The sequence below is a fragment of the Pararge aegeria genome, chromosome 15 (assembly GCF_905163445.1).
Source record: "Pararge aegeria chromosome 15, ilParAegt1.1, whole genome shotgun sequence".
Lineage (NCBI taxonomy): Eukaryota > Metazoa > Arthropoda > Insecta > Lepidoptera > Nymphalidae > Pararge > Pararge aegeria.
The window spans coordinates 92,262-115,223 of NC_053194.1; the positions used below are offsets into that span (position 1 = coordinate 92,262).

General features: G+C 45.1%; 2 protein-coding genes across 2 annotated transcripts; both read left to right on the top strand.

The window, feature by feature from the left end:
* The first annotated feature begins 600 nt into the window (after window positions 1-600).
* Window positions 601-11,258, top strand: LOC120630111 (glutamate receptor ionotropic, kainate 3-like). Its single transcript, XM_039899263.1, has 10 exons — window positions 601-1,217; window positions 4,209-4,405; window positions 4,465-4,958; window positions 5,022-5,231; window positions 6,283-6,444; window positions 6,510-6,911; window positions 8,864-8,949; window positions 9,015-9,096; window positions 10,365-10,413; window positions 10,503-11,258. Exons 1-10 carry the CDS (start codon window positions 601-603, stop codon window positions 10,994-10,996), a joined length of 2,793 nt encoding a protein of 930 aa, XP_039755197.1. The 3' UTR covers window positions 10,997-11,258.
* A 2,904-nt stretch (window positions 11,259-14,162) lies between these two features.
* LOC120630112 (major facilitator superfamily domain-containing protein 6) lies at window positions 14,163-21,655 on the top strand. Its single transcript, XM_039899264.1, has 7 exons — window positions 14,163-14,247; window positions 15,359-16,048; window positions 16,104-16,296; window positions 17,346-17,510; window positions 17,593-17,742; window positions 19,477-20,132; window positions 21,433-21,655. Exons 1-7 carry the CDS (start codon window positions 14,168-14,170, stop codon window positions 21,653-21,655), a joined length of 2,157 nt encoding a protein of 718 aa, XP_039755198.1. The 5' UTR covers window positions 14,163-14,167.
* Window positions 21,656-22,962: the final 1,307 nt, after the last annotated feature.

Genomic DNA, 22,962 nt, shown 5'->3' on the forward strand with positions numbered 1-22,962 from the left:
AATTTGCGCGCCTGCTGCCTTCCTTGGAAGTGGTAGCAGTTTCTCAGGCTCCCTCACCGGAATCGAACCCTGATTCCCCGTTATCCGTGACAAACAATGGTAGTCGCAGAAACTACCATCGAAAGTTGATAAAGGCAGACGACCAAACGACCAACCTCGCCTGCAACTACTGCTAAGCTAACATTGATCTAGCTATATACTTTACTTTTACTAGTTAGACGAGGTTGATTTAAGCTCATTACCGTAAAATCCACTTTCAGGGGCATCCAGTCAATGACCGAAAAGAATCATAAATTCTATTTATATGCGCCGCCACTCCGTTCAACGAAACGAAAACTAATGCTATCCGCTCTAAAATATGCACCATTTTAAAGCTGTGGCAATTTCACGCAATTTGCGATTTATATCAATAAATACTCAATAAAAAGGTTTCTTTACCTGTTTATTTTCATTATTTTCAAATATAATAAAAAAATCACGATAGAATTCAGATTTGCCGAGGGCTCCTAAATCAGTTCTGCTTTAGTCTGCCAAACCCAATTTCCTTGCAACCGTGCGGCGGCTCCAGGAATAGCGGCGGGGGTGGGGGGAGCGACACCGATGACCGGCCGGCTCGCGCGACTCACGCCAGTACCCGCCACGCTGCGTCGTCACGAGCGGACGCGCAGTGCACGGGCGATGAAGATCGAACAGATGCGCGCGCGGGCGTTGCTGCTGCTGGCGCCGCTGCTGCTGGCGGGCGCGGCGGCGGCGGGGGCGGCGCCGCTGCGCGTGGGCGTGGTGGGCGCGGCGCCCGAGAACGAGCTGCTGCTGGCGGCGGCCGTGCGCGCGGCGTTGGGCGGGCGCGCGGGCGGCGCGGGCGCGCACGCCGAGCCGGGCGAGCCGCTGGCGGCGCCGGGCCGCGTGTGCGCGCAGGCGGCGGCGGGCGCGGCGGCCAGCGTGGGCGGCGCGCGCGGCGCGGCGGCGGCGGCGCGCGCGGGCCTGGCGCTGCTGCTGGCGGAGCGGGCGGCGCGCGATGCGGGCGCGCTGCAGCTGTGGCCGGCGCCTGGCGCGGCGGCCGAGGCGCTGGGCGCGCTGCTGGCCGCCAAGGGCTGGCGCGGCGCCGTGCTGCTGCACGCGGGCAGCGCGGCCGCGGCGCCGCGCCTGGCGCCCCAGCTGGAGCGAATGGCGCTGCGCGCGCGCCGCCTGCCGCCGCCGCACGACGACGACGCGCTCAGGTGAGGCGCGCGACTGTCGTACGACGCTCGTACGGCAGGTATCGTTACCAAAGTAGAGTCACTACAAACAGACTGAAATTTCAAAGGGCCATTTGGCCAATAGGCCAGCACTTCGGGATAACTGTAGAAGCAAACATTTATTTGAAATAATAATAATAAATAAATAAATATACTACGACAATACACACATCGCCATCTAGCCCCAAAGTGAGCGTAGCTTGTGTTATGGGTACTGAGATGCCTGATGAATAATTATAATATGAATAATATACTTATTATACTTATTTATATAAGTAAACACCCAGACACTGAAAAACATTCATGTTCATCACACAAACTTTGTCAAGTGGTGGGAATTCAGGGTAAAAAGGAATTTTCAATTTTTTGCAATACGCAGCAAGATGTGTCTTCCGAAAAAATCTGGCTCGACTGTCAATCTATAGCCTCGTACACCAACACTGATGACTATGTTATTTTAATGATTGGACATAATGATAGTAACCGTAATAGACTATGTAACCATTTATACTCAGCTTTGCGAACCCTTAGTAATACTAATAGGATACCATGCACAATTTTATTGAAAAAGTGTGTTAACTTTATTTCAGTACCTTTAGTTCATATCATTAATCTTTCAATAGAACAAGGTATATTTCCTGAAAGACTTAAGATGTCCGTTATAAAGCTACTTTTTAAAAAGGGTAATAAGGATGAAATTGGAAATTATAGACCAATAGCTCTAAACCCAGTATTATCAAAGATTTTTCAAAAGAATGTATAATTATGCTGAGTGTTTTAATATTTTAACTGATACACAACATGGATTTAGAAAGAATAGGTCTACTACAACTGCAATTTTTAAACTAATAAAGGTAGGTACAGAAGCAATTGATAAAGGGCAAGGCATAATAAGTGTATTATTCCTGGACATGTCAAAAGCCTTTGATCTTGTGAACCACCTTAAACTCCTAGACAAACTAGAGAGTTATGGATTTCTGAAATGTTTACAATTTAAACCCAAACGACGCCACAAAAATGTGATAAAAATAATATATAAAAATGAATCGATTGACATAGAGAATAATGTAAAATTTTTAGGTATTAAATTAGATGAACACTGTGACTGAACATATCATATTAACGACATTTGTAATAAAATTAACAAATTTGTATACCCACTTCGACTATTAAGACAGATCGTCTCTGTAGAAGCGGCGTTTGCTGCATACCATGGTTATGTTATGTCAAACTTACGCTACGGTAATGTTATATGGGGCTCATCCATTCATTTAAATAAACTTTTTATAGTGCATCTGTATATAAAAAATATTTTGTAAAAGGTTTTGAGCGCATGATATTTGGATACTAAAACACAGATAATTGCAAATCTAGCAACTTAAAAGCAAAAATTGGTTGCCTGTAAAGTCGGTATACGGGCGAAAGTTTTACGTGACAACGACTTTGAGTGGTAAAATAATTTTAATGTGAATATTCATTCGTATAGTAGGATGAAATAATAGTAACAATTTAAAACATTTATTTATACAAAGAATTATATTTAAAACATTAATTTATACAAAGAATCTCGCACTGAATTTCATATTAACAAAATTTTATTTTTACCTTTACACATACATACGTATTTATATACAAATATACATACAATAACTTGCAATACATTTGCGTACAATGAAACAGCATTTACTACAAAGGGACGCGTGCCTTTCACTTTTTATGTCTGTCTCTCTCGCTCTTAGGCGGGATAACCATGCCCGAGTGGAAGGGACGCGTGCCTCTCACTCGCTCTCATTGTGAGCGCATAACGTGAGCGGAGCGTAACGCAGTTTCTTGAAGTGTCACCCGGCAAACCAATTTATAAGACGTTGTCACGTCAAAACATAAAATACTAACTTTACCTTCCTTATACATATATGAGGAATGTGTATTCGTACATAGAAATATTGAGTATTTTGAAAAGAAGACTGATTTAAACCCAAAAAGTATCACGCGATATCCAAAAAAATTAGTAATACCAAAATACCGACTTGCACAGACTTTAAAATCGCCTTACGCAATGTGCTGCCAAATATATAATAAAATTCAAATAAATGTAAAAAAACTACCCTTGAAAACCTTTAAAAGGAAACTGTTTCTATGGTTGTGTGACAAATCATTTTATACCATCGCAGAATACCTTAACTGCTATGGTTATCATGAAATATCTGTGGTTCCTGCTTAATTTTGCATTGCTGCGTGACCTCTATTTTCTGTCATGTTATTTAATTTAATTTAATTTTAATTATATTTATTTGACATTAAAACTTAGAATTGTGATTAAATAACTAATACAATGATCTAATATGACACTATAAATCTCAGAACATTATTTTATATAATTGAAAACAAATAAGATTATTATTAATATGACTTAATGTCTAAATTTTGCATGTTTATGTATTAACAGAATATGTTGGAACTTTATATCCTAAACACCAATAATTAACCCATATTTAGCAAAATAAATATTTCATTTCATTTCAATCGAACCCACGGCCTCGGCTCAGAAAGCAGGGTCGCTGCCCACTGCGCCAATCGGCCGTCCGAGAATGAAATATCTTAGGTGAAAATTCCGTCATTAACATCATTAAGTGTTATCCGACAACGTAATTGCGTTTCAAAGGCTCAATGTTGTAAAGGTGTATTTTCACAACCCAGAAATGTTTACAGCTTTTATTTCTTTAGCCGCGACCAAGTTTCAAAGCCAAAGCTATGTGAGGCGAGATTGTCGCATCGCATTCAGTCCCATACACTATATAGTGTTCCATACAGTGCTGGAATATATCTCGAAAGTCGTCGCGCCGGTTGCATCCTGATAAAATTTCTGTATTTTTTCGAGCTTTTTGTCTTGCTGCATTTACAAGTATTGTAATTTTGTAAGTTCAAGTACTTTCGTCAACCACTTATTTCGAATTGTTCGTCGACGCTCCGCAGGAACCTGCTGCTGGTGCTGAAGCGCTGGGGCGCCACGCGCTTCGTGGTGTGGTGCGACGCCGCGTGCGCCGTGCGCGTGCTGGACGCGGCGCAGCGCGCCGGCCTGCTGGGCGCGCGCCACTCCTTCCTGCTGGCCGCGCTGGACCTGCACACGCACCCCCTGGCGAGCTACAGCTACGGCGGCGCCAACGTCACCGGTGAGCCCCGCCCGCGGCTGCGCCCCGCCCTCGGCCGGCTAACTCTCGGGGACTCGCAGGGCTGCGGCTGTTCGACCCCGACGCGCCCGCCGTGCGCCGCGCCACGCGAGCCTGGGCCGCCGAGTACGCGGCGCTGGTGGCGCCGGCGGACGCCGGCGCGGCGCTGCGGCGCGTGGCGGCGGGCCCGCCCACGGCGCTGCTGCTGGCCTACGACGCGGCGCGCGTGACGGCGCGCGCGGCGGCTCGCCTGCGCCTGCCCGCCATGCCGCCGGGCGACTGCGCGCGCGGCGCCGCGGCCTTCCACGCCGACTCGCTGCTCAACTACGTGCGCTCGGAGGAGTGGCGCGGCGCCACGGGCGCGCTGAGCTGGGCCGCGGGCGGCGCTCGGCGCGGCGTCACGCTGCACGCGGCGGAGCTGCGGCGCGGCGGCGCGCTGGCGGCGGCGGCGCAGTGGAGCGCGCGCGCCGGCCTGACGTGGCGCGCGCGCGAGCCCGCCGCGCCGCCGCCGGGCGACGCCATGGCCAACCGCACGTTCGCGGTGCTCATCGCACAGGTAGGTCGGCAGGGCCCGCCGCGCCGCCCCCGCGCCGCCCCCGCTGAGCGCCGCCCGTTGCAGAGCGACCCGTACGTGATGCAGCAGCAGTCGGCCGAGCGCCTGGCGGGCAACGCGCGCTACGAGGGCTTCTGCGTGGAGCTCATCGAGCAGCTGGCGCGGCGCCTGGGCTTCAACTACACGTTCGTGGAGCAGCCCGACGGCGACTACGGCACGCTGGACCGCGCCTCGGGCCAGTGGAGCGGCATGATGCGCCGCCTCATCGACGACGAGGTTGGCTCTAGCCCGCTCCGCTAGTTGCTGATCCATACCTTTCCTTTAATCTATTTTCTTGCATCGTAACATTTACTACTTACTAATAACCTTTTTTAATATATGTTTTCGAACCATAGATCATGACTGACTCCTTAAAACTTTTGAGGAATTTTTCATTTCAATGCTGTCCCGGGTAGAACGCGGCGGTTTAATCCTTCCAAACTTGGGCCCTTAGGCAAGCATACCACGTCTGTAAACTGTCCGTGTCTACGTTATTTATATTTTAACGTACCCCACGCTAGTACGTAAAAGACCCGCCTACCTGGACCTACTTGGCCTCATAGTCTAACCCTACAAGGTGGCGTTTTTACCAGACTAAAAATTTCATTTTTAAAGAAATATTCAAAATCAAATAAAATGTCATAAAAACATGAATCGCTGCAATACATTATGTAGAGATACACAACGAGGTCGTATTCACACTCGTACATCAGTTGAAAAGGCGTCTCGTCCAGTGTTTGAAAGTTTCTTGAAACTGTTGGAATTATATTATTCTATTTGTGTTATCTTATTTATTCCGCCAACTAGGCCTTTGGGTGCCTGAAAGAAAACGCTACGTAGCGATAAGGCCCCCAAATTTTACCCTCTTGCTCTACATAATTTGTTGTTACTGTTACAATATCTCTGCCAAGGGTTGTCTGGCATACCAATGGCTGTGTAAATATTATTTCGCTGTATGTGTATTGTTTTTAATGTATTTGTGTGCAATCAAGTGTTACTAACTATCTATGTATCTATCTATTTATCAATCTCTGTAACTTCTTTATTCTTCGGTGTACAATAAAAACGTATTCATTCATATACTTCACTATGTACTTATACTAATAACTCTAAATAAACTAAAGATATTAAAAGTTCTCTATATTGAATTGTATTGAACTTATAAGTTATGTTTCCTACATACTTCCAGTCCATAAAATCTGTATACCCCCTAGACTCGTGACTCAGAAACTTATGCCGAGTCAATAATTAGAAGTATAAAATACAATATAGCAATAACCCCGAGCAGAACATACACTTCGCTATCACGGACCTGACAATCACGGCGGAGCGCGAGGAGGCTGTGGACTTCACGACGCCCTTCATGAACCTGGGCATCAGCATCCTGCTGCGCAAGCCTACTAAGCCGGAACCCGCGCTGCTTGCCTTCCTGCTGCCCTTCTCGAACGGGGTGAGTCTGTTCGGGGGGAGAGAGTTCTCGAGGGTATTCCGATTTTCACGAGTGCATATTCACAGGTGTGGCTGTGCCTGGGTCTGGCGTACCTGGGCACGTCGCTGGTGCTGTTCGTGGTGGGACGCCTGTGCCCCGAGGAGTGGCAGAACCCGTACCCCTGCATCGAGGAGCCGCCCGCGCTCGAAAACCAGTTCACGCTGGCCAATGCGCTGTGGTTCAACCTGGGCGCCGTGCTGCAGCAGGGCTCTGAGATCGCGCCCGCGGCCTACGGCAGCCGCGCCGTGGCCAGCGTGTGGTGGCTGTTCGCGCTCGTCATCACCAGCTCCTACACCGCCAACCTGGCCACGCTGCTGTCCACCGAGACCGCCAGCGAGCTCATCAAGGACGTGCAGGACCTCGCCGACAACGACCAGGGCATCCAGTACGGTGCCAAAGCCGGCGGAGCCACTTACAAGTTTTTTGAGGTCTGAGTTGGTTTCTTTTTACGCATCATCATCATCATCATAGTAGTGCACTACAGAGCGCGGCTCTCCTCAGTGGGAAGCCCACAGTGGGAAGGCTCTACGCATGCATCCCTTTCATTTCGACAGTACTACTCCTTCTCGTCTCGTATCTGATATACGACTTTACGACACATTAATGAAACCCAGGAAACGATCATGAATGTCGAGAATTGTATGTAAGAATTGCGCATAACTGTTCTCTGCTTGCTAGCATCGAGAGTTTTATCGATAATTACCGAAACAAATGATGTCAAATTTAATTCTAAATCAACGCGAGACTTAATTAAATCAGTTACGGAATGAATATATGATGAATAATATCATTTTGAATTTTATTAGATAAATAACTCAGCCCGGATTTGCCGCTTAGTTGATAAAACAAGATCGTATTTGGAAAGTAATGATACAAGTTCTAAGAAATTTATTTTATTTAATGAGCTATTAGACTCATCATGACAATTGGTAATTGGTTGGATAAATAAGCCCCATGCAAGCCAACGAGAGAGAGTGAGACTAAACGAGAGGTCTTCGTGCGCGATCGTGATATTTTGGCATTCTATCGCCGCCACTCGGAAGTTCGGTTACTTGCGCGTACCTATATGAATTCCGTACCGCTGCGTTCGAAAATTCGCACAGTGTAATTCTATCGGCCGGTTGCTACCACACCTCCAGCCGTAGTGTTTGTATAGTCAAAGTTAATACATCGTGTTTATTTCCTCATTGCTATCAAGTATGAATTATTTTAGGAGATTTATTGTAACGCAAGCCGGGCTTTTCGGCTTGTAGGTATGGTAGTACCGCCGCTGCGAGCAACTTGCTCTCTACTTCGTACAAATCGCACGATAGTCCACACTTCTAAGAACAGGGCGCGTGGAACTTTCCTAGCTTTAAGTTTAAGTTGGCGAACGAAGTTATCACCACCCCCTTACAATTATGTAAACATATATGTATGAACGCTTCATAAGGGCCTGTGATAGGCCTACATGAATAAAGAAATTTTGGATTCGATATATAATGTTCAAATTATTGCAGTCGTATTAAATTTAGAATTGTTTTTTAAGAACATACATTAACATATATAGAGCACACTGTACATCCTTTTACACGAGCAGCCTGTGGATTAATTACACGCATAAACAGTACAGTGCCCTCCGCGTACAGTACAATAATGCGTTCAGGATGCTGATGGGATGGCCCCGGTCTTGCAGCGCGTCACGGATGTTTGCTAAAGCGCATATAGATTGTTTCTACACGATCATGCGAAAACGGTGTACATCCTTGGTGCGCAGGGTTCTGGCTAGTTCCAGCGGCCTCTGAGGGCACTGGCTGGTAGGACTGATCGTCAGTACCTGTGCCATTGCTGCATGGTACACGTGCTTTCCAATCAGGCATGCTCGAAGCGTTTTATATAAACTATTTCCTTAGGCTAAGTTTACTAACATTTAACTTTGTATTTTACTAACCATTTATGATGCAAGTCGGTCGAAATAAACGAATTTTATTATTATTATTATTTTTAATAAATTATCAAATACGTACTGACTCTATCATTATTTTAAAATCTTTAAATTTAGCTCGCAATGACTCTCTCGGAACCATTTTGTAGATCGAACGAACAGCCCTCTTCTGCAGCACGAAAATGGTGCTAATAAGCTGCTGATAGCATTACCCCATAGTAAAATTCCATATGTCATAATGCTATGAAAGTAACTAAAATAGTTTATTTAGTCGTCAAAAAGAGTTTTAAATAATTGCTGGATGATGCGGAACTAATATTAGCATTAGACAATCTTTGTCTAACTCTGTTATTTTGAAAAGAAACTTTGCGGAGGGGTTTGAGGATATGCAGGTTTCTATTAGTATACGCTAACGATTACAACAGCATTTGCATTCATCAACACTTCTGATTCCAGCAATCGACGAACGAGCTCTACCAGCGAATGTACCAGACAATGAAGGAGCAGCCGATGCCGCTGTCCAACCCCGAGGGCATTAGGAAGTGAGTGTCATCTGCGAGGCCATCAGCAACGGCAGCCGCCCGCGCTGACTGCGTGCTTGTTGCAGGGCGCTGGAGGACAATTTCGCGTACTTCGCGGAGTCCACCACCATCGAGTACACGGTGGAGCGCCTCTGCGACGTCACCAGCGTGAGTGCCCCCTCGCTAGTGCGATGACGTCCGGCTCTCAGGTCGCTTGACTCAACTGAAAGCTGAAGATCGAATTTAGCCGCGATTATCTAATTTGACTCAAATAAGACGTCAATACGTCGTCAACTCATTAACAGTGTTTCCAGCTCATAAACTACACTTTATGGACCGTGTTTATTTTCTAAAACTCCAAGAAGCTAGGACTGTAAATTTAATTAAAACTTTTATTTTAAAATAAAGTAAATTATAAATTAAGTAGGTAAATCTAATTGGAATTTTTACTTTATTTCTATAAAAATGATAACCTGTTGGGGTAGTTATCCCAACTTAGTTGGCTTGATTCAATGAAAGTCATTAGGATAAAACGCACATTACATTTACTCACTGGTTCCAGTGTAAGGGTTACACACAACACTGATCAACAAATAACTTGTCGACTCCTCACTCCTACATACCATTTTCTAGGACGTATTGGCATCAAAGCTTGAGCTAAAGCACACATTCTAAAGATTTTTTTCACAAGATCAATTCACAATGACGTTTTTGACGTATTTGTACAATCGGGGAGCCATGAGTTCAGCAAGGGTTTACGGTGATGATTCTTCAGATGAGCCTAAATTTATCTAGTCTGTGTATAAAGTTGCCATCAAATAACCCCATTATTACAAACTAATCACGTAATTATATTTGTCAACTTTTTGAAATGAACCTAGTGGAAACTTAAGTTTTAGAATGCAAAATATGGATCTAACACAATATATGGATTGTTCGTCTCTTATCAAGTCCTACTTATATTGCGAGTATAAATGCGAAAGTTTATAAGGATGGATGTTTGTTACCTTTTCACGCAATAACTATTATATCATAGATTAACAAATAGGCTGCGTTAAATCCCGGGAAAATTTCCATAGGATTCATGAAAAATCAAAAAAAACGTGTACGAAGCCGCAGACAACAGCTGGTACTGTATACGCAGTGGCGTGCACTGGATTTCTTACCAGGGTATGCATACAGCAGGAAAATTGTATAAAATGGAAAATATCTTTCTCTAATACCGGCTATATTTCAATTTTAGGGTATGCAGTGCTTTTGTGCATGTATGAAGTGCACGCCACTGTGTATACGTTTGGGAGCTTATGATGATTTTCTGAGATAATTGCGCCGTTAAACTAGAATTAAGCTAGAGGTAAGAATTTCATTATAATCATTATATTCTTTCTTTTCGCGAGCTCCTACCGCCGTACATTGTCGCCGCCGTCCGCTTGCAGGTCGGGGACCCTCTGGACAGCAAAGGCTACGGCATCGCGATGAAAAAAAGTGAGCATCAGATATTAAGCTTAATAAACTAGCGGTCGGCGCTCGCCGCCGGCGGGCGGTGCTCGTACCGACACGCGTCTCCGCCGCAGACTCGTCGTACCGGCACGCGCTGAACCTGGCGCTGCTGGCGCTGCAGGAGGACGGCGTGCTGCGCGACATGAAGCGGCGCTGGTGGAAGGAGATGCACGGCGGCGGCGCGTGCCAGGAGCCCGACGAGCGCGACGCGCAGAAGCTGTCCATCTTCAACTTCCTGGGCCTGTTCCTGGTGCTGGCCGTGGGCTGCGCGCTGGGCGTGCTGCTGGCCGCCGCCGACCTGGCGCGCGCCGCCTGGCAGCGCCCGCGCGCGCGCTCCTTCGGCGCCAGCCTGCTGGCCGAGCTGCGCTTCGTGTTCCGCTTCGCGCAGGCCAGCAAGCCGGCGCGCGGGCCGCTGTCGCCGCCGCGCGCGCCCGCCGCGCCGCCCGCGCCCGCCTCGCCGCGCCCGGCCGGCGCGCGGCGGCGCAGCTCCATGCACACGGCCAGCGTGCGCCTGGCGCGCCACGCCGCGTCGCCGCGCCGCCAGCTGTCGTCGCCGCGCCACTCCTAGCCCGGGCCGCGGGTGCGGGAGCTGACACTGGCCGAACTAATACATTTCGTTTTGGTGTTTCTCTTTCGTAATGTTAATCAAAATTATTTAGATAATTCATTAAACTAAAACCTAGAACTAGAACGATAACGTCGTTCTCACAAATTTGTCCAAAAGTCACCGCATCGTGCTGAGCTCTCCTCTATTCCAAATTAGAATACTTGAGAGCTAATAGAAAAAGAGTTGAGGAGATAGTGATTAATATTAAATAGAATTTGTAATCCTTACGCAGTTTCATTTTTATGAATAAATAAATAAATAAATTCCCAAGTCTGTTTGTTTGTAGTGACTCTACCACCGGTTCGGTAGGCAGATTCTACCGAGAAGCAGCCGGCAAGAAACTCAGCAGTTGCTCTTTTCCAACATCAACAATTTACTATTAAAGAATAACGTGACAAGCCACAAATGACTTCGTTACCTTTCGCAGCACTAATGAATGTCACCAATTTATGACTGGACACTTATTTATGTAGACTAATATGTTGTGTTACAGATACTATATTATTATAAATATATTGTGCATTCGCTCTTGTGGAATCATTTATTTATACTAAAAATAGAAAGGGACCCAAAATCGAGACTTGTGGGACACCAAATTTAGTGCAAAGTTTTGGATACCATAGTGGCTTAGCTTACGAGAGCAAGGTTTTATGATCAACACAATCGAAAGCTTTAGATGGATCACAAAAAAACCCCCTCGGTGTCTTGTGAACCGAGCATCCGTTGTGCTAGGACCTTTAGTAAAGCCATACTGCTCAGGGTGCAATAAGTTATTTACATTAAAGTGATTAATTTAATTTAATAAAAGTTGATTTTATTAATTTTTTTTCAAATATCTTACTAAGAGCTGTTAAGGTTGATTGGCATATATCACCTGTTTTCTTTAATTTAAAAAACTTGAACTTTTTAATGATATCCGATGCATCAATATGTTTGAAATGAAATAAAACTTTGCACTCATTAATGTTGCCTCTTAATAAATTCTGAGCTGCAGTAGGTGAGGAATTTAGTGAATCTGTTAACAAAATAGGAACATTCTGAAAAAAGTTTTCAAAAGTACTAGCAACTTCTGAATCAGTAGTTACCATACTATTATTAATAATTAATTCAAAATTTCCGTCTCGAGATTTAGTTTTCCCAGATTCATTATTAACAATTTTCCAGGTTGTTTGTATTTTGTTTTCAGATTTTACTATCCGATCTTTAATGTATAGCGAATTAGCTTGTCTACAAACATTTTTAAATGTTTTGGAGTAACTTTTTACATATTCAAGGAAAGTTGGAGTCTGATTGTATTGTTTTTCATCATATAGCTCATACAACTTATCCCTGCTTTTGTAAATGCCTATAGTCGCCCAATCACTAAACCTCATTTTTTTTATTAGTATCTATGTATTTAATATTAAATACTTTATTAAATGCACTTTCTATTTCATTGAAAAGCGTACGATAAAGATTGTCGGGATGACAGTTTTCAAAAAAGAGAGCAGGAATTTTGGCTGATATTTCACCTTCAAATCGCGTCAGTTTACTCTGAGTTATCGGCCTGTAATTAACAATATGTTTATTCTATTTGTACCAACAACAGTAATTTGTTGGCCACAATGATCTCACCTTAAATTGTTTAATATCGATTTACCTAAGATATCAGTTAAAAAAAATATTATCTAAACAAGATGCTGAAGTTGCTGTAATTCTAGTAGGTTCATCGAAAGCATTATTCAAATTAAAGCATTTAAATAAGTTTAACAACCTAGTCGTAGTAGTATTATGTAATAAGATATCAACATTGAAATCCCCGCATACTATTACATTTTTAGTAGACATACACAATCGCTTAAGGACATCTTCCATTACATCCTCGAAATGGTTGAAATCACCTGAGGGGGGATGGTACACACACACTATTATAAAACGCTCCAGCTCCACACAAGACAGTTCAATTATGCGCTCCATAGAAAGACTAACTATATTTTTTCGCTCCTTACATGTTATATTATTGCGTACAAAAATTAAGGATCCACCATGAATAGCATTCTTTCTAAAGAACACACTTGACATTTTGAAGTTATTGATGTTAACTGCTATTTGTGCTCCAGTGAGCCAATGCTCAGTTATACACAATATGTGTATATTGAATTTTTCAACAAACAGTTCTATTTCTAATTCGAAACGAACGAACCTCCTGTCACATGGATAGTTCGCTTTTTGTGCTCGCTGTGTTGATTACACTTTTTATGACTATTTATCTAATTATTTAGACTAGACTATTTATCGAATATTAAGACTAAAATTAAAACTTAAATTATAAATAAAATACGATTTTACGACATGTCAGCTTGACTTTTGGCTTTCTATCTAATAATAATACTAATCATTTGTTCGGGTTAAGAATAATGGATGCTTTCATGTAAATATGGTAAATATGGTAATGGTGCGGAAGGAAAACTTGTAAATGCTACAAAGGCTGCTAGTTTATTTTAAACCTAGGTTTGTTTCCACGTATAATTATAAACAATTTAAAATGGAAAAAATCAATTGTAACTGTATAGGAGTGTATATGAACGTGTGTGTGTGTGTGTGTGTGTGTGTGTGCAAGTGGATACGTGTGAAGGATATGTAAGAGCGCGAGTGACTACGAAGCACACTTCAGCCGACTATGACGTCACCGCACGGGGCGGTGGAGGTGGCGGCAACCAGTGTGGGCGACCCGACAGCCGACCGACCGCCGACCGACCTGCGATCGACCGGCGACGGACTAGCTACAGCTAGTTATGTACAGCTAGTTATGCCTTTATTATAGGTCACCGGCATGATGCGCGATGTAATGTTAATTTAAATGTAATAGATATTTAGATAAGCTATTTCTACAATTATTATGGGGGGAGGGTGTTGGTGTGGAGAATGCGGTTTTTACAGAGATTACAAACTACCTACATTCAAAATTCAACAAAACAAAGCAACGGCTAGAGATCTGTATCCAACTCTTAATTTGAATGGATCGGCGCGGCGCGGGGCCACGGCGTGCGCGGTGCGCGGCGCGCGGGGCCGCGGGCAGCGCGCAGGCGCGGCCGTATCGACGGCGAGCAGCTCCGCCCGCGGCAGCGGCAGTCGAGCAGTGCAGCCCGCAACATGGACCCGCAGCCGCCCGCGCCCGCGGCCGCGCGCCCGCTCGTCCGCCCCGACGAGTTCGGCGAGGTGGACACCTCCAGGTGCGTGCCCGCCAGCCCACTAGAGGCGAGGTCGGACTCGAGATGCACATCGCCGAACGTGTTCCCAGTTTGAGCACTCGTTCAGATGATGCACGCTCGATTCTTTTTGAACCTTGTCCAGTGGCATTTCAAAATAATTATCCCTGTTACATTTGCTGTACGTACTTAAGTGGAGTACTGCTTATGTGATTCGTGCGACATCGAAATACTAAATTAAACTAACAGAGATATACAGACTTGTATTGTCGTTTGCTGAGTTAATTATAAAATTGCCGTATAGGTACTTCAGGTACTTAATTTTGGGAGTCCCACCGAGGTAATTTTTTTATACAGTAACATTAAGCTCCGCTTCTCGCAGAGTATAACAACTTAAGCTAAAGTTTCAGTGTACTTATATCATGACATTTCGCAAAGTCACATCTGCTTATTATCCAATACAATCTTTTGATCCGTCCGCTCCGTTATGTGCCGGGAACCAACCGAGATGAAGACACAGTATAATGAGATCTTTGTTTCGAATGACTCGCAATTATGTTTACGCTAAGAATAAATGGTGTGAGGTGACGGAAACCTAGCGTGTGTCCCGAGTCCCGACCCGCACTCACCAGTCAATTAACAGTAGCAAAAAATCAATTGCCTAGTCATATTATGAAAATTAAGCTTAATTTGCTATCCTCCGCGAAAAGCAGGAGGATCTGTTTGGTGTAATTTAAGATTTCGTCAATTCTTATACTCCACACCAAACAGATCTTCGGCAATGTACCCTCTTCACACTTTTCGCTCCGAAATCACAGCATTCTCAGGAGATGTTGACTTTACAATGAATAATTACTAAGATTTCGCTCCGGAAGATCTGTTTAGTGAGGAGTATAAGAATTGACGAAATCTTAAACTACACCAAACAGATCCTCCTGCTTTTCGCGGAGGATAGCAAATTAAGCTTAATTTTCATAATAAATCATGGAATTCCATAAAGTAACGCCTGCTATGCCTATCCAATAGTTGCCAGTCGTTGGAAATGGCGTAAAGCTCGCTCTTATGTGAGCGAAATAAGAGTCGTTCGGGCTCGGGCGAGCGGACGCCTACTAAGACGGCCACGTCGCTGCCGCAGGTACCCGGAGCCCAAGGAGGCCACGCACAAGGTGCGCGGACGCAGCGACCTGCTGGAGCTGCTGTGCGGCGCGGGCACCGTGGACCCAGAGCTGCTCACCGTCAAGACCTTCTACTTCTTCTTCTACTCGGCGTTCGGCTCGCTGTTCCCGCTGATGGGCGTGTACTTCAAGCAGATGGGCATGAACGCCGGCCAGTGCGGGCTGCTCATCGGCACGCGGCCCTTCGTGGAGTTCCTGTCCGCGCCCTTCTGGGGCGGGCTGGCCGACCGCTGGCGCAAGGGCCGCGTGCTGCTGCTGGCGTCGCTGGGCGCGTGGATCGTGTTCACGCTGCCGCTGAGCTGGGTCCAGCCGGCCGCCGTGGCGTGCGTGCAGCCGCTCAACGACAGCGCCTACCGCCTGGTGGCGCCGCACTACGACGACGACTGGCCCGCGCCGCCGCGCCGCTTCCACGGGCCCGCCGCCGGGCGCGCCGGCTCGCCGCTGCCCGTGACCGACGCCGCCAACTACGAGCCCGGCGCGCGCGACTGGGTGACGCCGCTGCACTCCTACATCGTGTACAGCACGCCCGACATCCAGAAGACGTTCTTCCTGCTGCTGCTGCTCGTCGTCATCGGCGAGTTCTTCAGCGCGCCCGCCATCACGCTGGCCGACTCCGCCGTCATCACGCTGCTCGGGGAGGACGCCGACAGGTACGCCGCCGCGCCGCCCGGCGGCCGGCGCGCGCTCACGCCGCTCTGCCCGCAGGTACGGCCACCAGCGCATGTTCGGCTCGCTGGGCTGGGGGCTGGCCATGTTCTTCGTGGGCATCGCGCTGGACCACAGCACGGCCTTCAGCACGCACCCGTGCGGCGGCCCGCAGCGCTACGAGAAGAACTACACCATCTGCTTCGCCACCTTCTCCGTGCTCATGGGCGCCGCGCTCATCACCGCCACGCAGGTGAGACGCGGCTTAGCGGATAGATAAGTCACTTTATTTTTTTATTTTTTTATTGTACATGAAAACTTACAGCTAATAACAGAAAATTAAAAAAAACTTACATCTAACAACAGAAAATTAAAAAAATGGAAGTAAAGTAATCAAGTATAGCCAATTACAAGTTTTCACAGATAGAATTTACATAGTAAGAAAGGAAAATGCTAACTTCCTTTAAGTAATATACTATTACTCTCGTGATTGAAGTAATAATAAAACCAAGTTACATAATACAAATAAAACAAGCAACACTCGGTTAAAGAATGTTTGTCATATATTTTATATTAATCTTTTCTTTAATATTTGCTTTTTAAACTACTACTTACCACTTCAGAAGGGGACATAAGTCTGTGATGGAAGGAACTCCAGAGCAACCCATCTTTTTAATTACAATATTTGATTATAAATGTTTATTTTATATTTTTATAACACATATTTTATATTTTAAACCAAACTAACTACCCAATTACGAACACAGACTTTTATTGTATGAAAATTAATTAAATTATATAGTATCTATGCAAAGTACTTACTTAACTTTAGTATGTCGGCCAGCGTTAGTTAATCGCTGGTAAGTCAGAGACTCCACCGTTTTTGACCCGGCACACTAGTTTTATACTTATCCACATCACGTTGTTTACTAATATCCATTTCGTGAAAGCTCTAATTTTAAAGTATAGTGACACAATTGTATAATTACAATTGTCTGTACGAATATTAATACTTTAAGTACAATAACATCATCGCATGAAGACTTTAACAGTAATGGTTTTATATTAACTTCACTCACTGTAACTATTATTTTTAAAATATAATTAACAAGTGTGTAATGACAGTTGCGTATTCACAGCGGGATAGTGACACCTATAGTAATTCTTCAAGCACAGGGACCTCCTCGTACGTTGACCAATAGCAATGGTCCGACAAATAATAATGAAATATGTTAATAACGAAGTCGTTACTTCCATTATCTGACACGGGTATGCCCGCGCCTCACGCGGCGCCGTCTGCAGATCCGCTTCAAGTACGAGAGCGCGCCGGCGCCGAGCCCGCCGCCCGCGCCCGCCGAGCCCACGCACGAGGAGCGCCTGCAGCAGCAGCTGGCCCAGCAGCTGCAGCTGCCCGGCCTGGACACCAGCGCGCCCGCGCCGCCCGCGCCGCCGCTCCCGCACGCCAAGGTGCGCCCCGCCCGCCCCGCGCCCCGCGCCCCGCGCCCCGCCCGCCCCGCGCCCCGCGCCCTCACGCCCGCGTCTGCCGCAGGTGTTCGCGCAGACGACGCGCGAGATGCCGGAGTGGGTCACGGTGCTGCGCCAGTTCCAGAACGTGAAGGCGGCCTCGTTCCTGCTCGTCGCCTGGTTCATGGGCTTCGGCATCGGCCTCATCTTCACCTTCCTGTTCTGGCACCTGCAGGTCCTCTACTTATTATTAATACTTACGTACGAAGCGCGGCCAAACTTCCGCCCGGAGCTTAATCACTGAAGCGACAATAAATATTTTGTTTATAACAATATTTAATTTAAATTGAGATGCATCTGCAATTGCGAAGATTGCAATTCAAATGTAATTTATTACTTATTTATTTTCAGTCTTATGGTTAAAGAACTTACTTAACTGAATAGCAATTAGATTAACATCAAGCGCTTACTGCTAAAGAAGGAAACATTGTTGAGCACTGGACATCAAATTTCGTAACTCGAGCAAAATGACATTGGTACAAAAGATCTCAACTCTCTATATAATATACTAGCTGACCCGCGCAACTTCGTCTACACCTAGAAAGAAACCTAGAAACAAATTGCAGCGCTACCAGGTGGGCCTGTTTTATTTTCGAACTATGTTATTCGCGGCCGTACGAGTTATCCTGTACCCGTCGCAACTTCTGAGCGATAGGTTCAATTTGAATATTTTAAAAATGAATTTGCAGGTATATAATGAAACTTAATATTTATATTACTTAATTTCTTTCGAATTAATATTATATTACTTACTATTTAGTAGGATGATACGCATGCATTCGATCGTTGTCCCATATGCCTCGCGACTTTCTGTTATCTGTGAAGAGAATATGCTTGACAGTATACACTTTCAAATAAAAAAAGAATTATAAAAATCGGTCGAAATTTAACGGAGCTATGAAGTAAAATTGATAAAAAATTTCATCCCATTTCCCGGAGGAAACTTATTGTTTGTCGGGATAAAAAGTATCCTACATGTTGACCCGGTATATCAGCTACCACTGTATCAAATCTTATTTAAATCCGTTCAGTAGTTTTTACGTGATGCCCGGACAGACAGACAAAAATTAAATAAAAATCCGTTTTGGACTCAGTGTCGATTATAGAGCATCCCCCTCGGAAAATTTTCAAAATATATTAAATGTACAGAAATCTTCCAGTTACAGTTTTATTATAAGTATAGATATATATCATATGCTATTAAATTAAATATAAGATAGCAAGATCTAGGCAAATAAGAAGGACTTTTCAAGATACAGAAGAAGTATTTTGATTTATTGAAATCTTTGGATGGTCGGGTTATTTCCAATTTGATTCTGAATGTCATTATCGACGGAGTCCAAACGTGGTAGTGTGTATTGTGTATACAGTATTGTTTACCACGTGTGAGGACATCCTGTGTTTTACTTGTAAAAATATTTTTAACAATGAAATATGTCTGGCAGCAATAATTCAGGAAGGGAACGTGTTCAGCCTCCTACAAAGAAAGCAAAATCGCACTGTGATTGTAATACTTTATCTATTCATCACGCCACATCTGACTGTTGTTGTTATAAAAAACAATTTCGGTGTTTCACGTCGGCCAGGCGTCCGGTGATTGCTCTTTCATTTTTTTTTTTATGTATAAATTATGTAAACTAAATACATATAATAATGTTTATAATATCCCCTTCAATGGGTAGTTGAAATAATGACTAAATTACGTTTCTGTGAAAATACAAGAAACAACTTTTAAAGCTCTCATATGTATATTTTTAAATGTCACTTAACTTTAAAATAAAACTTTCGATATACGAACTCGAGACAAGAGGTTTTCTTTACATACATTATTATTAATCAATGAAATGAACGGAATGTCAAGTAAGCTTTTCAAATTCGGTTCTCGAAGCTCGTGTTTCTTCCCGGCCAGGACATCGGCGGCTCGCCCACGCTGTTCGGCGTGGCGTCCGTCATCAACCACATCTCCGAGATCTTCGCGTACTTCTTCAGCTTCAAGCTGATCACGCAGATGGGCCACGTGAAGGTGCTGTGCCTGGGCCTGGCGGGCAACGTGGTGCGCTTCCTGTACATCTCGTGGCTCACGGCGCCGTGGTGGGTGCTGCCCTTCGAGTTCGTGCAGGGCGTGACGCACGCCGCCGTGTGGGCCGCGTGCTGCTCGTACATCGCGCACGGCTCGCCGCCCAACCTGCGCTCGTCGGCGCAGGGCGTGCTGCAGGGCCTGCACCACGGGCTGGGCCGCGGCTGCGGCGCCGTGCTGGGCGGCGTGGCCGTGGCGCGCTGGGGCACCACGCGCACCTTCGCGGGCTACGGCCTGCTGTGCGGCGTGGCGCTGGCCGCCTTCGCCTTCGTCAACTTCCGCGGCGACGACGCGCCCGCCGCCGACGACGACGCGCGCGTGCTGGCCGAGGCGGGCGTGCTGGCGCCGCACGGCGTGCCGTCCAACCCGCTGCCGCGCGCGCTGTCGTCCTCGCGCCTGGCCGACCTGGCGCCCGACAGCTACGGCGCCACCGCGCAGGCCGCGCCCGCCGCGCCGCACAACCCCTTCCTGGCGGAGCCCGCCCGCCGGTGAGCGGCGCAGCCCCGCGCCCGCTGGCGAACACCTTTATTTGGCACCCGTTCGCCGTCCATCTGCAGAGCGCTAAGCTAAATATCCTAAGTATGAATCGCTCTCTGTCTTCGGCCGACGAGATTAGTATCCCTGAGCCCCGCCGCGACCGGAGGACATCCTCGGTAAATGGAAGTGTGTATAAGTCTGTTCAATTTCATAGTGCCCGTACACCGGCAGGAAAATTTGGCATTTACATTTATGCTTTTATTTTTTCCTAAATTTTCCTTTTTATCTGAGTACCTGTTTGTTGAATAAATAGTTTTTCCATTTTATTGTTATGGCATTATAATAAATACGAATATAAATAATAAGGACAAGTTAAAGGAAAATTTAAATGAAATAGAAGTTAGAGTAAATAAACGAAATTAAAATAGACCCTATATTTCATCACGCGAAGTGTTGCGTTTATTGTGCCCTGTACCTTAATAACAAATAATCTAACGTTCTCAATGCATATTAAAATATTGCTACCTAGTATAACATCTGTTGGACGTAGGTACTATAGTTATACGAAAAAACCGTTTCTGCCGACAACAAACCGAACCGTTCACTACGGCAAGGCACTTCGTAATATAATGCCAAATTCTCCGGCGGATGTACACCGCACGCGGCATCCTTTGGTAGCCCCTTTGACAAAATGCGGCACGGGCCAAGACGGCGCGGCACGGCACGGCATTGCACAAAGGTGACCGTATCTAAGCGAATGGACTTTTACCTTCGGCCGTCACGCTCGTGCCGGTCCGTCGCGTCGACGTCACAACGACCTGCAGCCGGTCTATAGGAAACTAATTAGGCATAATTATTAGATAGTTAATTTAAAAGTATTTCTATTTTCCGATTGAGTTAAATGTATGTAATCCCTATCTATGTACTCGCCACTTACAGACTCATTTTCTAATTCGAGTACCTCGGCCGTGTCGTTGGCCCCTCGCGTCGCGCGTCGCTTCGGCCGACCAGCTTTTAATAAAAAGTCAATCGTAACAAGAACTCGAGCACCTTCCTCATGAGGCACGTTGCGAGGCGTGCCATCGGCTCGACGCACTGTTGTATCCTAGGCCCCGCTGTTTGTTGTATCTCGTCATAAGATATTTATTTCTAAATGTAAATGGTAAATGTACCTACTACGGCATAAAAGTGTTATTCTGTAAATCTTATAATATATTTAGGCTGTATTATATCATATAGATAGTATATGAACAGTTCCCGGGCGGGAGCTTTTGTGATGTCTCGGATAGTAATTATATTCCCGACGGCCAGACGGGCAAGTATATTCTATAACACACAACACGGTTCAGAAAACAACGAAAGGCAACGAGAGTCCCTCACAAGAGCTCCCGCCCCGCAACAGCACACCGCAGGCCCGCCGCCGCTAGCTCGGGCCGCGCCGGCCTCCGAGCGGCGCGAGCGGCAGCGGCCAGCAGGCAGCATATCACGGCCGCCGCAGCGCAGCGAGCGGTGCGCGGGCGCTATATTTTGTTGACGATGTAGTAGACGTATAAACATAGCTCTATGACCATAGTGTATGTATACATTTGTTGTAAATTTACTCTTAGTGATGTGAACGCGGCACAGTTATATATTTTTGCACTGCGCTGGGCGGCGCGGCGTCGGCGCACCGGCACCGGACCGGCACCGCACCGGGTGCCGCGCAGCTGGCGACAAACGATCTTCGATTTCAAATATAATATGATAATAAATGTTGACTATTCAATCGTTGCTTCGTTTTATTGATAACTTCTTCAAACATATCCAGGTTATGTCAAAGTCAGTCGTAAAAACCGAACTAAAAAATAGAAAATAAATTTAACTATTCTTAATTAACACTATTCTTAATTTAAATTTATTTTCTATTTTTTAGTTCGGTTTTCTATAAAAAGCGTGTTTTTTAGTTTTTTTAAAACTATTATTTATTTTCTACTTTTTAGTTTGGTTTATTTTAAACTGTTATATGATCTAATCTACTATCAATTCCGTGATAACTTATTTAAAACAGCCCATTAAAAAGTAACAGCTAACGCCCTTTACCATCTAGTAGCTTTAATGTTTTCTGTGGAATTTGTTAGGTACGCGAACGCCATCTGTTGGAAACGCCATAGGTTTTTTACATTTGGGTCTAGGGTTTTTTATATTTGGGTCTAGATGGCGCTGTAGTAATTGTAATTAATAGTTCGGAAAAACTAAAAAATCTTGTTTTTAAACGGTTTTATTTAGCTCACCCCGTTTGTTTTATTTATTATTCTTGGGTCAAATTTAGTAATTCAAATTTCACCCTCTTCCTGTCAACCGATTAATCTGAAATTTTGTATACACTTTGGATTTTGGTGACAATACAATTATGTTTATTCATTATCATTATAAATTCAAGATGGGCGCCGCTACAAAATGGCGGATAATTTATGTTTTATTAATCCCATCAATATGGGTATCAAATGAAAGGGCTCAACAAGCAGAATACAATATACTATAAAAAATTGAAATACAAGATGGCGGCCTCTACAAAATGGCGGATAACTTAGGTTTTTATTCATTATCATTATAAATTCAAGATGGGCGCCGCTACAAAATGGCGGATAATTTATGTTTTATCAATCCCATCAATATGGGTATCAAATGAAAGGGCTCAACAAGTAGAATACAATTTACTATGCAAAATTGAAATCTAAGATGGCCGCCGCTACCAAATGGCTGATAACAATTTTTTATCAATCCCACCAATATGGGTATCAAATAAAAGGGCTTGACAAGAAGAATACAGAGCACTATACAACCTCAATACGAAACTGTTTG